General features: G+C 37.2%; 1 protein-coding gene across 1 annotated transcript in view; it reads right to left on the bottom strand.

Annotated features, from left to right (window-relative positions):
- The window catches only part of LOC124799309 (carnitine O-acetyltransferase-like), a 78,034-nt gene that overhangs the window by 44,702 nt on the left and 15,868 nt on the right, over nt 1–17,464 (bottom strand). The window contains exons 4-5 of the mRNA XM_047262895.1: nt 13,063–13,235; nt 12,815–12,977 (exon numbers count right to left, since the gene is read on the bottom strand). Coding sequence (XP_047118851.1) covers nt 12,815–12,977; nt 13,063–13,235 — 336 coding nt within the window. The remainder of the gene's footprint in view (nt 1–12,814; nt 12,978–13,062; nt 13,236–17,464) is intronic.

Raw genomic sequence — 17,464 nt, forward strand, 5'->3', positions numbered from 1 at the left:
GAGGGCATATGTATCTCTCCTTCTGCATAATTTTTGTCACAATTACTGACAATGAATTAAAGCAGATGCATGTGGAAAAAAAGACACATTCAATTGTTACCAAAATATTACTGCTCCATTAGCCCATATAAACAGCAAAATCCTGCCTTTGAGATAATTTAGCCTCATATATACAAGGGGGATTCAAAAAGTCATTACACGTTATTACTGAATGCTGCAGTACACTAAAAAATAACATAGATACACAATACTATTTTTCAACATAGTCGCCAAGTCTCTACCAACAGTTCTATTCTTCGATGGTGCAAATCCACTCCTTGGTCACGGAGTCATTCAAGAACCATTGTGCGGTCATCCTCATTGTTGGAAAGTCTCTTCGTCCCCTCTCCTCAGTTGTTCTTTTGTTTGCCACAAAGATTGAAATCTCATGGTGCAAGATCTGGACTGTATCAAGGTTAATTTTTCAAAACTCTTATTCCTTACAGCATGGCGCAGTAATGTCTGTGTTGTACAGAACGAATCTACTTAAAATGGCTGTGTCCTTTGCCATAACTGCTTCACAGTCAAAGAAACCAGTGGTAATGTCCTTCACTGCTGAAGGTGTAACTTTATTTCTTCCATGGAGGTGGTTCTCCATTCCATAGATGTTCTTTTTGTTGCAGGTATGAACTGATTGACCTGTGCCCCATCGCCTGTGCTGCTGTAGCTTAGGAAGTCGTGGCCTTCTGTGGACTAATGCTCAAAGAAGTTCAGAGATGCCATTAGCCTTGTGCCTTCGTACACAGATGACAGTGATTATGGAGCTCAGCATGAGCACAATTTCTGATACCGCAGACAATTTCTGGCGATGAATGGGCCTGCTTGTTGAGATGTGCATCTCCTGAGCATCATATGCAGTAGCCACTCTGTGATTGCTGCAAATCAGTTCCTCAATTGCCTGAACATTGTCATCTGTGGTTGATTTCGATGACCTTTCTTCCCTATCCCCCCACCCACTCACATCGATGCGGACTTTGTCAAATTGTTGGCACCATTTCACTATGGCTGGACATGACACTGCAGTCCATGTACTGTCAGAATTTAACAGTGAATTGGTGTGCAATTTAGACACTTTGCCCTCAGGAATTTTACTGTTCTGTGTACTTTTTCCTTTGGAGTATGTTTCCAGTAACTGCACCATTTCACTTGCACACTGCGATGCATCTGCTATCGATCCTGCAGAAAAACTGTGATGCAGGAAATCCAGAACATGTACTTTCTTCAGAGATTTAACCACTCTAGTTCCACAATGGTCTTAGTGTGGGATGACATGTGCAACTTACTTCTGAAGTTCCTATATAAAATGCGGCACAGCACTTTTGACTCATTCATGCCAATTTAATTATCATTCTGTTAATGCTAGCCAGGCAGTGATTACTCCACTAGTTGGATAACCATTTAAAGTCTGATGCTCATTTTTAAGTATATGTCATTTTCATATCATTCACCAAGTATGTTAATGCATTGTGTGTTTTCCCTTAACATGTACAAACAGAAGTCCACTTGTAAAATAATATAGCACTTGTCATAGTACGTTGATTACGACACCATACGCAGTTTTATATTTTCATTCACACAGCGGCTTGTATCAAAACTGAAACAAGTCAACATTATGTCCAAAAACACAGCCCATTTCAAATTTTTCTATTTTCTCTTGCCTGTACAATTTATCACCAGGTTTAATTTCCAAACAAGAACGTGTTACAGATACTATCAGTAAAGGCTTCCTTGTACTTAAATTTCTATTAAATTTCTACTTATCCTGTTTTCACGAAAATTTTTCTTGCTATTGCCAAACCACATTTTATATAACTTAGTTCTCTTCACTGTTGTCAGCATTACTGCATTACTTCGTAAAGAAGAAAACAAACTGCCCTCAGTTGCAAAATATGATTTTTATTTTATATCCTCTTTTCTTTGGCACTGTGAGGTTGGTTGGTTGCAATGTAGTATTGTTGATGAACTGCAATTAGACTCTAAAGACTAGGTACTTCCACTAGGTAAGTGGCATTCTGATGAATGTGCTCAATAACGTGGTACTAGTATCTAAACCTTATCAGATTTGGTGGAAAACTACAGGAGCATTAATCACCCAAGGTGAAGTCATCTGATTTATATACTAATGACATGACTGTGGCACCACCACATAAGACTCATTATTTCCTTCTGAACATTATCAAAACAAGGAAGGAAGGGAGATAAGTGTTTAATGTCCCATTGACAGCAGTGTATTAGAGACAGAGCATAAGCTCAGATTAGGGAAGAAAATTGGCCATGACCTTTCAAAGGAACCATTCTGCCATTTGTCTGAAGTGATTTAGGGAAATTGCAGAAAATCTAAATCCTGCTGGTTGAAAGGGGATTTGAACCATCACCCTTTCGAATCCACATCCAGTGCACCAACTACTGCACCACCTCACTAGTTTTCATCAAATTAATCTCGGATATTTGCAGCCACGTGAGTGGCTTCAGCAACATTCTTAGGGGACAATTTCCATATCACTGAATCAAAATAGTAACCTGAAATGGTTTTTTTTTTCTTTCTTTCTTTTCGGTATCAGCACTGATCTTTTCTTTCATTGTTACAATCAAGACACACAAACCAAACAGAGTAGCCAAAGCAGCCATATTATGTTTAAGTCAGAAGATGACAATGCAGACTAACTTTCTCTAGTAATTTTCATATGTGAAGCCATCCTTTTATTGGTAAAAGTTTTAAAGTAAATTCAAAAAACAATATTTCATGTTCCCACCAGTCAATCCTTCCATTTCTGAGCTGCTTACACAATGCAGACACTTTTCTGTATTCACTAATAAAGAGGAGATATGAAATCAACAGCTCTACTAAAAGTGTTTTAGTATACAGTTCCTATCACACTACTTTCTTTTTTGTATGTTCTTTTTCTGGATGCATCTTAACTTAGAAGTCACTTCAATGGCAATGCTGTTATTCTCACAGTCTTTAATGTCCTCTTGTCAGTAACAGTAAGAATAATCTTTCTCCCATTAAGAAGTTAGCAGACTTTTTGCACAAATTCTATGCACTGTCACAATGACATACACAGTACTACAGATAGCCCTAGCCAAGTTTCACAATTCGTCATGGATAATAAGTGGTCCCTCTGTAAGACGAAGGTGTTTCAATATGACAGATCAAAAAAACAGCACAATGACAGCAGACAAACCAAAAACTCATAACCCTTAGAAAGATGTTATATTGCACAGGGAAACAATGTTAGTAGAACATTACAGAAAAGCCAGAAAACAAACTATAAAAATAGGTCTTTACACTAGCATGTTTATCTCATTTACTTCAACCCCTCCGTGTGTGAAATGATGGTGGTAGATGAGATGAAGAACGTAAAAAAACATAAAGACAGTAAAAATCCTTTATAAAAATACACATATAAGGTACAAGAAAAAAAACAGATTGTGAAAAACGCAACTGTCTGTGTGAGAGTCCTCATACCACAAGATCTCAACAATGAGCAAGTAAAATGGGGCGGGGGAGGGGAGGGGAACAAAGGATGAAGAAAGGAAGGAAAGCAGAAAAAGAAAACTTTAGAGTATCTATTAGTTAGACACACACACACACACACAGTTACATAAAAATATGCAGATGTATAACATAATATTTTGACACTTAACATAAAAGCAATCAAAACTGTTCACATACAAAAGTCTTAACACACACACACAACATTTAAGACTATTCCACCTTATGACACACAACATAAACCATAAAATGACCCAAGCATATTACAACATAAACAATTATTTTATTTGTTTCGTTTATCAGTGCCGACCAGAGATCTGACAACAATTATGTGTTCTACTGAGAGTGAGTATTTACCTTTATACACAACATCATAACAATTCACATTATGTTCTCTTTGCCAGTTGACATGAAACTGATCTTCTCTTCTGTTACTTGGTCTTCCAATACTTCTGTGCAATAATAATATTCCTTTGTGTATAAGATGAGATGAAGCAGTAGCAGTTGGCATTGCACTTTAACATTTACCTTGAATTTGAACACAGAAATTATACTAATGTTACAACAGTGCTTCATTAAAGATAGATAAAATTGCCATATTAACCAAAATTAGTGATGTAATCATTCTGAACTTTACATGGAACTGCTTCTTCAGATGAAAAACTTAAAACCAGAATACTGAATGCAAAGAACAAGTGATTAGGATGCCCAAATGGAGGTGACAAAACGTCTTTCAGACTGGGCCTTGTAGCTCCAAGTGGCATGAAGAAAGTCTATACAGGCAGATGCACAAACTATTTAATTAAGAATGCAAGATGGAGATGATAGGGCATCCTGGAAATTATGGGATAACTGTTTCCTCGTGCCAACAGAAGAATGTAAAGCGATAAAATGTGTAGAGCGTTGACAAGGATAAAAAGATTATTTCACTAGTCAAATCCAGGGAATTGAAAGGTGCACGAACTACTTAACACAATACAAAGTTTGCTTTAATGGTCATCACTAAAGTAGCTATTGCATAACAACTGTTTCCCCCTTCTTAAGCATACTATAAATGAGATCAGTTTCACAGACTCGTTTTGATTTATTACTAAGGCACCATCAGTTGTAACTACATGCACATTTTGCTTATGTAACATGTTTTTACATTTTGACTCCTATAGAGTTAAAAACAGTGCCGTTACCATAACACACATGTAAAACAAATAAATGCACAACAACAGAGTACTTAGTAAAAACTAAGTGCACATACATTACAATTTGAAGTATGAAAGAATTAAAATGATGGCCAAAAGAACCAACTGTAGTTGAAGAAAAAGGATACTTATAGAAGTTGGAAAAGTGAATATTGGACATGAAATCAAAGTTTTGCCAACTCCAATGTATGCTAATAATGTGATGAAAAACCAGTTGTCTTCACAAAACAAGAAAGGGAGCAATTATTAACATGTTGTTGTTGTGGTCTTCAGTCCTGAGACTGGTTTGATGCAGCTCTCCATGCTACTCTATCCTGTGCAAGCTTCTTCATCTCCCAGTACCTACTGCAACCTACATCCTTCTGAATCTGCTTAGTGTATTCATCTCTTGGTCTCCCTCTACGATTTTTACCCTCCACGCTGCCCTCCAATGCTAAATTTGTGATCCCTTCATGCCTCAAAACATGTCCTATCAACCGATCCCTTATTCTAGTCAAGTTGTGCCACAAACTTCTCTTCTCCCCAATATTATTCAATACCTCCTCATTAGTTACGTGATCTACCCACCTTATCTTCAGCATTCTTCTGTAGCACCACATTTCGAAAGCTTCTATTCTCTTCTTGTCCAAACTAGTTATCGTCCATGTTTCACTTCCATACATGGCTACACTCCATACAAATATTTTCAGAAACGACTTCCTGACACTTAAATCTATACTCGATGTTAACAAATTTCTCTTCTTCAGAAACGATTTCCTTGCCATTGCCAGTCTACATTTTATATCCTCTCTACTTCGACCATCATCAGTTATTTTACTCCCTAAATAGCAAAACTCCTTTACTACTTTAAGTGTCTCATTTCCTAATCTAATTCCCTCAGCATCATCCGATTTAATTTGATTACATTCAATTATCCTTGTTTTGCTTTTGTTGATGTTCATCTTATACCCTCCTTTCAAGACACTGTCCATTCCATTCAACTGCTCTTCCAAGTCCTTTGCTGTCTCTGACAGAATTACAATTTCATCGGCGAACCTCAAAGTTTTTACTTCTTCTCCATGAATTTTAATACCTACTCCGAATTTTTCTTTTGTTTCCTTTACTGCTTGCTCAATACACAGATTGAATAACATCGGGGAGAGGCTACAACCCTGTCTCACTCCTTTCCCAACCACTGCTTCCCTTTCATGCCCCTCGACTCTTATAACTGCCATCTGGTTCCTGTACAAATTGTAAATAGCATTTCGCTCCCTGTATTTTACCCCGGCCACCTTCAGAATTTGAAAGAGAGTATTCCAGTTATCATTGTCAAAAGCTTTCTCTAAGTCTACAAATGCTAGAAACGTAGGTTTGCCTTTTCTTAATCTTTCTTCTAAGATAAGTCGTAAGGTCAGTATTGCCTCACGTGTTCCAACATTTCTACGGAATCCAAATGATCTTCCCCGAGGTCCGCTTCTACCAGTTTTTCCATTCGTCTGTGAAGAATTTGCGTTAGTATTTTGCAGCTCTGACTTATTAAACTGATAGTTCGGTAATTTTCACACCTGTCAACACCTGCTTTCTTTGGGATTGGTATTATTATATTCTTCTTGAAGTCTGAGGGTATTTCGCCTGTCTCATACATCTTGCTCACCAGATGGTAGAGTTTTGTCATGACTGGCTCTCCCAAGGCCATCAGTAGTTGTAATGGAATGTTGTCTATCTCCGGGGCCTTGTTTCGACTCAGGTCTTTCAGTGCTCTGTCAAACTCTTCATGCAGTATCTTATCTCCCATTTCGTCTTCATCTACATCCTCTTCCATTTCCATAATATTGTCCTCAAGTACATCGCCCTTGTATAAACCCTCTATATACTCATTCCACCTTTCTGCCTTCCCTTCTTTGCTTAGAACTGGGTTGCCATCTGAGCTCTTGATATTCATACAAGTGATTCTCTTCTCTCCAAAGGTCTCTTTAATTTTCCTGTAGGCAGTATCTATCTTACCCCTAGTGAGATAAGCCTCTACATCCTTACATTTGTTCTCTAGCCATCCCTGCTTAGCCATTTTGCACTTCCTGTCGATCTCATTTTTGAGACGTTTGTATTCCTTTTTGCCTGCTTCATTTACTGCATTTTTATATTTTCTCCTTTCATCAATTAAATTCAATATTTCTTCTGTTACCCAAGAACTTCTATTAGCCCTCGTCTTTTTACCTACTTGATCGTCTGCTGCCTTCACTACTTCATCCCTCAGAGCTACCCATTTTTCTTCTACTGTATTTCTTTCCCCCATTCCTGTCAATTGTTCCCTTATGCTCTCCCTCAAACTCTCTACAACATCTGGTTCTTTCAGTTTATCCAGGTCCCATCTCCTTAAATTCCCACCTTTTTGCAGTTTCTTCAGTTTCAATCTGCAGTTCATAACCAATAGATATTGGTCAGAATCCACATCTGCCCCTGGAAACGTCTTACAATTTAAAACCTGGTTCCTAAATCTCTGTCTTACCATTATATAATCTATCTGATACCTTTTAGTATCTCCAGGATTCTTCCAGGTATACAACCTTCTTTTATGATTCTTGAACCAAGTGTTAGCTATGATTAAGTTATGCTCTGTGCAAAATTCTACAAGGCGGCTTCCTCTTTCATTTCTTCCCCCCAATCCATATTCACCCACTATGTTTCCTTCTCTCCCTTTTCCTACTGACGAATTCCAGTCACCCACGACTATTAAATTTTCGCCTCCTTTCACTACCTGAATAATTTCTTTTATCTCGTCATACATTTCATCAATTTCTTCATCATCTGCAGAGCTAGTTGGCATATAAACTGGTACTACTGTAGTAGGCATGGGCTTTGTGTCTATCTTGGCCACAATAATGCGTTCACTATGCTGTTTGTAGTAGCTTACCCGCACTCCTATTTTTTTATTCATTATTAAACCTACTCCTGCATTACCCCTATTTGATTTTGTATTTATAACCCTGTAATCACCTGACCAAAAGTCTTGTTCCTCCTGCCACCGAACTTCACTAATTCCCACTATATCTAACTTTAACCTATCCATTTCCCTTCTTAAATTTTCTAACCTACCTGCCCGATTAAGGAATCTGACATTCCACGCTCCGATCCGTAGAATGCCAGTTTTCTTTCTCCTGATAACGACGTCCTCTTTAGTAGTCCCCGCCTGGAGATCCAAATGGGGGACTATTTTACCTCCGGAATATTTTACCCAAGAGGACGCCATCATCATTTAATCATACAGTAAAGCTGCATGTTATTAACATAACTAGCACAAAACATTACATTTACACATAAAACTGCTATTACTAGTATAGGAACCAAAATGTACATAAAATATTTCCAAAATCACTCCTGCCGATGTTTTAACAGTAAAACAAAAATGCCCCTAGTAAAAAACTTTCCTAATCCGCAGTACACTTACGACAGGTTAGAAGGTAAATGAAGGGACATGAAATTCAGTTGTCAACATTTCCTCTTAACTATTCTGTTTACTGTCGGCCCAATCATAACATGTGATTTTGGTGACCAGAGACACTTTACAAACAATAAATCTAAATTTTCATTTTCAATTGTCAGATTTTTAAAGAAGCAAATCCTGATATGCTATTCCACTTTTGGAAGAGACATTATGGACACAGAGGAAGGGAAAACAGCCAAAAATATGATAGTTACACTACTGCACACAAGATTGAAGGGAAAAAACGAAAAAAACTTTCTGCATCCAACTACATAAAAGCCTTATTTGAAATAAAACATACACCTTCACCTTCCATGAGATCCAACTTCATATATGAATGCAGAAGCCAGTGAGAAATGTATGTGTAGGGACAACAATATGTACATATGTTGACAAAGACATGCAAATATGTTGTTCAATAGACAACCATCACAAACATCAAATGCTTGTAAAACAATAGTGCCACAATTTCCAGTTTTTTACTGGGCACCCAACTGACACATTGAGGATTAATTATAAACCATGATGGATTTAATCTATTATTAATGGTGTAACTGTTCTCATACAGATTTAATAGATTTAATTATTATCATCAATAACTGTGAACAGTAACGTCAATACTTTGAAGCTGAAGGTTTGTTATGTGATATCTAAAGAAATAAAGACATAATTACTGAGAGGAAAGCAACACACAGGTTTAATTTCAACAAAGCGAATGGCACTTCCTCCACAGGTTGGACAACGGAGTCCTATATTCTTCTCTCATGGGTACAAAGTCTGGATAACCATAAATAAATTTAAAGGAGCCTGACAAGCGGACCTTATTGATTTCCTACATATTTATAGAATTTTAAGCTCAGTGACCACACATCAATTTCCTACAGCAACATGACAAATCTTTCGAAATAGCAAACCTACTGGTTTGATTCTTGCTATTAGCATATTGTCTTTATTTATTTTTATTTTCACTTCAGTTCTATATTTATTTTCAAATTGAAATGTTAGTTAACAAATACTGAATAATATTTTTAAAAAAATAACACATGAAATATGAGCATTCATTGTCAAATTGGATACAAAAATTTTAAATACTTTACTGTTCAACGAAAAAAATAAATAAATAAATAAATTACATCCATCGATAATACTGTTCAGTCACTAGAAATAAAAAGAGTATCTTTATTTTCTACGAGATGTTTCATTTTTTGTACCAAATTTAAATTCATTGGATATAACAACACTTCCATCAATTAGTTATTTAAAAATGTTATTGTCATTAAAAACATAATTCAATATTCAATTACATAATAAAAATTGAAGTTAAACAAAATAAAAGAAAAAAATGTTGCTACTATGGAGAATCAAAATTACTTTGCAAATACAGTACCACTCAGCTACAGACGGCTTTGATAAAGAGATCAATACCTTTTATGCATGAGACTGCCTGGAAACCTTCAAAGACGTTGTTTTCTAATACTTTTGAAAAGCGTATTCTAAGGTTTTGGGAAATTTATGTTTGGGAACTGACCTTCAGATCCTGCAAGCATGAAGGAAATTGAAGAGGGCAAATCCCCTTGTCAGAAGACAGTGTCTAACTGACTTCTGACAACACTACCATAAGCACTATGGAATGTAGAGTATATTACTGGCTTGAGATGAGGCTAAAGATTAACAGTGTACATGAACCACAGAAGTCATTAGCCACATTTTATTACAAAGACCAAGGATGATTTCTTTAATTGCATTTCCTACCTATTTTATAATATTGTGGATCATTTGATCATTTAAGGGGACAGTTTCCCAAGTCTCAAACAAAGCAGCATCCAGCTCTGACACAGAGAGAGAACATTTGTATTCTTGACCACAGTTTAACTGAAGTTTCACAACTCTTCTTGACTGAAGTGTGGTGGTTGCACCAAGCTTGATTGTGGGGTTCTCAATTTTTGAATAACCAGCAGAGCCCACAAACACTCGACATAAGCCTTCTTGCTCACTCTCAGCTTGTTCAATGCGCCATTGCCCTAACAAGTAGATAACATTGGACCACCACAGTGTTATAAACCTGACCCAGACTACAATGCACCTCTCCATAGGCAGCGGCTTCTTATGTTAATAAATAGAAATGTAATATATACATATAATATTTGTATATTGCAAGGCACTCCCGTAGATATGCAGGGTGTCCCAAAAAAACACCAACAATGCTTGGTATGTTGTGGAGGAAGGCACAATGTTCAGCTTTTAAGAAGGAACACTTATCTAGGAATGCGTAGCTTGTGCACTGGAAACATCGAAGTCTGAGATGGGTGTGCGTTCCACATTACATCAATGAACCTAACACGAGTAGCACAACACGCTGCCTACATTACAAGTGGGCTTCGAACGGCGTACCTCCTATGTCAACGCAGAGCCTACATCACTGGTGCTGAGCCTCATACAAATGAGCCAAAATGTGCAGTTGTCCTTTAAGTATTTCAATTGCTCCGTGGATTTGAGCAAAAAGGTTCTCCACTGACAATACAGGTACGCCATATACTATACTTTTCATATTACCGCCATATACTACACTTTTCCTATTACCCCACAAAAAATAATTCAGATGTGTCAGATCTGGCAACCAATACTGGCCATGGAACTAGTCTACCTTTACCAATCCACTTACTGGCCAAACATGGATGATATGAAAGTTTAATACACAATCTCTAGTAAATGAGCATTCATCCTTTAATAGCACCAAGCTTGTGAATTGTGGCTGGACTATGTGTTGCTGTAAATACCACTGCACGAACTGTACCCGTCATCGGTAGTCTTCCTCCCACAAACCTTAGCCTTTCTGCAGATGATATGGAAGGTACCTGTGTTCTTGGACAACATGTCATATGACACTTTCATCCGCGATGATGATGATATTTTATTAGTGGGGTGCTCAACTGCATGGTTATTGGCACCAGTACAAATTCCCAATCTCTTCACTGTCCAGTCTCACAACTGTCCCAAAAAATGATGAGGACAACACAAACGTCCAGCTCCCAGACAGAGATAATCCTGGCCGGGAATCAAACCCGGGAGCCTGTGATTCAGAGGCACCAATGCTAATCCACTAGACCATGAGCTGTGGACTCATTCACCCGTGTGCAGCGCCTGTGCCACCTGCCAAGTGCTGGCACCTGGGTCCTCTTTGAACACTATCCACAAGTTGTCCAGCATGAATGGCCCATGTCACATTTTGGCATCTACCAGAGGACAAATAGTAGACTGAGGATAGTAATCACAAGTACCAAGCACAAAGTATTACTGTTTTTCTGTACAATGGGATTACCTCGAGCAGAATATACCTATGTGCAACTTTCCAGCCTCTCTGATGTGTCTCTCAACAGTTGCTGACATGGAATGATGTCAGGTACATCTGTATTCCAAACGTTTCACACACAATCTTGTAGCAGCTCTCCCAGTACAATCTGCTTTGGCATATGCATGCACCATATAAATCATTTCTGCACTGGTATATGTCACACTGCTGTCAAAAACAATACTGCACTGGCACACCACACAAGGTATGCAGTAGATATGCAAAAGGGCTGCTTGAAGGAATGTAGTGCATGTGCACGAATGTTGCTAGGATCAAGTTGTCCATCTGCAGTACACAGACGGACAACGGGGTTGCATACCTTCTGTATTCAGACCAAAATGAATCAGAACAGAGTGTCACAACCGTTCATTCTCAGACTTCGACACCCTCAGCCACCAAAGCCATGTATTTCTTTCATGTTTGAAAACTGATCAGTTTGTCTTCACCACACAACATACTAAGCATTGTTTTTTGTTTTTTTAAGGAGGGGGGGGGGGGGGGGGGGGGCACCCTGTATAAAAACATGTGAGTATTTGAGTGCAACTTTGTGTCAAAATTTCAAAGCAACTGGTGAAGAACTTTCAGAGATTTAAGCTTTTTAACATACGAACATGAGGTTTTTGCTAACAATGCATCCCCTTTATCACTATATATACATTTGTATACCATATGGCACTCCAGTAGGTATATAGAACTATGTTCGTATTTGTATGTTATATTGTGTCAAAATTTCAAAGCAATTGGTTAAGAACATTAGGAGATATACGATTTTGAACAAACATGCATTTACATTTTTATTTAAATAAATTTCATTCAATTCACTGCCAGTTATGTATGTTATGTGTCATTCTTTGCTTCAAGTGACAAATGGTTTTTTCAGGCATAACAATAAAATACATGTCAGTATGTATTCTTTGGAAATAGCAATGTATATATCTGCACAGATTATTATGTATCTTTAAGACTATCACAAAGTTTGGGACGGTAAATACTTAAACCGATAAATCGGGAGAAAACAACAATACTTGGTAATTTCAGCTATTTACCAGTGGTGCATATACATACTTACCAATGACACTTAAAGAGTTAATATTACTCACCTAAATTTCCAATTTTTATCCACCTTGCTAGATCATAAATAAACAAAATTCATGATACCTTTCTGCTGAAGTTACTACCCTACACCATTCAATTTCATGCAAAAATTACTAAAACTATGCTACTGACAAATGGCAGGGCTATCAAAATAAAATAGTTGATTATAAAAGTCTTACATGATTATTACGAGTAACGATGATATGTTTTGGAGGATTTGCTGGGTCAGCAAACCAGAGACTATCTCTGGTCACTCCAGGGATTCTACATGTGCCCAGTATTTTGTGGTGCTGGGACATATCAAGTGGATCTTTTCCCATTGTCTCTGGAGGAAGTTTGTTCCTAAACAAAGGAAAATAAAGGAAAAATGAGAAATGAAATTATTATCTTCTACAAAATCAATTACTGAAATGGAAGATTTTCTTACTCATCAAGCAGTACTTTGTATTCCAAGGCCCCTGCAATAACCTTGGCAGCCATTTTGAGCTGGTCTTCAATTGAATGGAATGTCTGTAAAGGAAACACCAGACCTGGACTGGAATATACAACCACAGGCCATCTGTAGTCCAAGTAGGAAGCATGAAGCCACCAATCTGCCAACTGAAACAAACATAAGGGTCAACAATCATTAATCTTAAGACAAGATGTGGTATCTATCACATGACCTTGCAACTAGATATATCTGGCTGTTATATTTTGATACTCTTCTTCACAAGAAAAATTTCAATGTGGAACAAGTCAACTATTAATGTATTTCAATTTACAGTTTAATATAACATTTGAATAAAATCTTCTCAAGCTTCCAATTGTGTCAAGTGTGTTGGGATTCAAATTTTGCTATCGTGTAATATCTTTGGTGTCTATAGATGTTGCTATGTGCATGTTTTCAAACCAGTGGTTAGCAGCTCTGTATTACTCTCCATGCAGTGAGCTACAAATAAAATTGTTCTGTAATTGTGTGTCACACTTGTATTGTCAACCACATCGAAACAGGTTACAGGGCCCAGGTTAAGCAATTGACACAAGCAGAGATTTTTGATTAGATGAAACCTTAGAAATGTAGAAATGAACAAGTTCATTACCACAAAGATTATGGCGCATATGACTGCTGCACAAGGAGTTTGACTAGAAATGCTACCATGTGATAATTACAGCACATGGAGAATACAAACTGAAGCATCACTCATCAAAGATGACACTTGGGGATATGTATCTGGAGACATACTGCAACCTGCAGTGGCTGGTGAAAGTGAAGGGCTCTCTGTTACGGCAGCTGCATACAAAGTATGGCTAGCGGCAGCAAAAGCAAACACCGAGCTGAGGTAAATAAAGTACTACTGCACTACATCATCTCAGGTACGGCTTAAACTTTAAACAATATATGCAGCCAAGGAACCTCCTAACAAAGCAACATTGCTGAAATGCCTCTAGCTCCACAAAATGCAACCTAGTGATGATGTGACACATCATCTTCCTGAAACCTTCGCAGCTGAGGACAAGTTACAAGGAACTGACGTCGACGTGAAAAGTTATCTATTGTCATAATACTGCTCTATGACATTCCAGAGAGTTATGAAACTTTTAGATGTGCTAAAGAATTCCATGTCAGTCTGCCAGATATTGAGATGCTAAAAGTAAAAATCTGGAAGAACACAATACAAGGTTTCATTAAGACAGTGAAAGTGCGCAAGTTTCATGATGAATAATAAACCAGGTAAATGTTTCACGAACAAGACAAAAAGTGCTGTGAGTGACAGTGACAAACTGGAACAAAAGTCAGAACAAAAACAAAAATGGGAAAAAATAAGCTTACAAATGCAGCTTTTTCAACAAGAAGGGCACAAAGCAGACAAGTGCTCTATTGAAAATAAACTGTGTGTGCAGGCTGAAAACAATTTTGTTGAAGCTCGTTGCTGTTTCTCTATGAATGAGGCTACTCTGAAGTTTTGTGACTAACATTTTTGGTGAATAACGAGTGGTTGAACATCATGCATATGCAAAGATCCAAAAGTGTTCATACATGTAACAGAAACACAGGGAAATTTAATGCTCACAGACAATTATGTTACACAAGTAATAGCTAAAGATGATGTCACAGTTAGAGCAAACAAGATGAAAAGTGCAAAGAAAGAAGTTCGGAACATAAAAACATGTTTAGGTTTCTTAAATAGAACTGTAGTGTGACCTCCAGTATCTGACCAAATATGAGGAAATTCAGATGCCAACCAAAACTCTAAGAACTAACTCACAGATGATGCGTTAGAGGGAAAAAGGTGACATGTCTGGGAGAAACAAGAAGAACTAAATGTTAGCAGCTTTTGGCAGAATTGCTATTCAAGTTTATTACATCTTGTCATGAGACGAATATGTAATTCTGTTTTGAATGGTGTTGCTTCTTTCCACTGAGTGCCATACATCTCAGTGATTTACAGGGTGTGGATGTAGATGTACATGAGTATGCTTTGTAGTTTTAGTGAGTAGAGCATTATTCTGTGAAAATGTTAAAAATGCAACAGCAGTTAGGCAAATGTTCTAGCCCATTATTTGAGGGTACTATAAACAATACATTTTAGCATAAATCAATGTACCTAATTCTCCTCTCACTCCAGTGAAAATTTCTGAGGTCTACATTAAATACAAGGAAGTACCAAAAAAATGGAAGTAAACAAAAATAACATAGAATATGAACATATAGTTAGAATTCATTTAAATTGAGCAACTGATGCACAAATTTGTAAGCAGTAACAAATAGACGTAAGTCCACAGAATTCTACGTGATAAAATCAGCTTATGTTTCAAATACATAAAAATAATATTGGAGAAGGAAAGTTGCTACTCAGCATATAGAGGAGATGCTGAGCAGTGGATAGGCACAACAAAAAGATTCTCACAATTATAGCTTTTGGCCATTAAGGCCTTCGTCAACAACAGGCAGAATACGAGCAACATATTTACGGCGCAATTCAAAGAGTGCAATACACGCATGATTGACTTAATCAGGAACAGAGCATGATGAAGCCAGCTTCTGTGTCATGTTATGTCAGATTATTTTTAGGTTTTGACAAGTGCTCAAGTACAATTGTTTCCACTTCATAACAATTGTACAGTTGACATTGCAATACTGAGTTTAACAAATAAATAATTTTACAGTCAAAAGGTGACCACAACATAACTTATAGAATTTTTCACACCTGTGAAACCCAGATACTACAAATTAAAAAACCCAGATACTACAAATTAACCTTAGTTTTTTAAATTTCTCGTATACGTTACATTGTAAGATCACAAAAACTTTTCGAAGTACACACTTTACCACCAGAAAAATATTAGCATCCAACACTCATATTTCATAAAACAAGATTATGGATTTTTGTGCCATTTTTTCCTCTTATTTGAACTTCCCTGCCAAGCCACTAGGAACACTAACTACTGTCATTCTCTTTTCCACTGGGTAACATGGGCCTTGCACTTCTTATACTTTGTTGTTTTTTGGTTGACATACACATTGTAGCTACAGCCAACGGTGCCAACAAAGAAAAACACTTTTTATGTGCCAAAACTCTGAATAAATCTCATTTCAGTGGCAAAGGGTGGGAACAACACTCACACAGTGACATTTGAGAACACTGGTGCAGTTATTTGAGATACTAATGGTAAAGTCTATGCGATTGTGAACAGTTGGTAGCCTGTTTGCTTTACAATAAAGTAGTTCACAGGCATGCATCATTGCTAAGCAAAAACTTACGAAAAGTAATATGCAAATCTGGTATGCTTGGTCACTTGAACTCGCAAGATATGATCAAAATGCTCAAAAATGAGTATTTGAAAGTTTTGAAATTCAGTGTTGACCTAAACAGATGCACTATATGTCTTAAAGGAAAACTGACGTGCACTCCCTTAACCAAATGAGTAGGAGCCCAAACAAACTTCTAGAGTTAATCCATTCTGATATCTGTGGCCCAACGAGAGAAAAATTTCATGGTGATGTGAGATTTTTTGTGACCTTTATAGATGATTGCAGCAGATGGTGTCAAGTATATTCGCTTTGACATAAAGGAGAAGTTGTCAACAAATCTGTTGAGTTCAAAAACATAGTTGAAAATCAGACTGATCATTTCAGTTAGACAACATTAAGGACAACTGCAATACAAGAGTGGACTCCGTTCTTTAAATGGTAGGAATACAGCGGAGCCTAACAGTTCCATACACACTGCAGCAGAATGATGATGTCAAACAGAAGAGTTATTCCTTGGTTCAAGTGGCTAAAGGACTATTTGACAAAACTCTATTATGAGAATTGCTGAAGAGAAAATGTGACCTACCTCATTTTCATACATTTGTTCAAAGCGTTGTCATCCTAGATAAATTGCCAAACAAACGAAAGTTTGCTCCTGAAGACAAAGATGAGGTTTTTGTACGCTACCCTGATTGTTTGAATGGCTGTCTTGTGCAAGTACCAATACATCATAAGATTCATGTGTCAAGAGATGTGAGGCCAAACAAACTTATACAGACTTCTATGAAGATGAAAGACATCATCTCCAAAGAAGAGGAATCAATATGGTTTCTGTGGGAAGCTATTTCAATGGTGACAAACACTGAACGAGAACGACTGTCAGACAATGAATAAATCTATGGCTTTCAATAAGATGGGCTTCCAATCACTACAGGCCAAAAATTCAGTCCCATCGATAACTTCTTATCTGATGATGACAATTACTTTTTAAGTGTAACAACTGCTCAACATTCTGGGTCGGGAGTAAATTCATCAGATGTTACTATTCTTATTCTTATTTGTTATTTCAAATGCAACAGAGGTAAATGACAAT

The sequence above is a fragment of the Schistocerca piceifrons genome, chromosome 5, assembly GCF_021461385.2.
Source record: "Schistocerca piceifrons isolate TAMUIC-IGC-003096 chromosome 5, iqSchPice1.1, whole genome shotgun sequence".
NCBI classification, from domain to species: Eukaryota; Metazoa; Arthropoda; class Insecta; order Orthoptera; family Acrididae; genus Schistocerca; species Schistocerca piceifrons.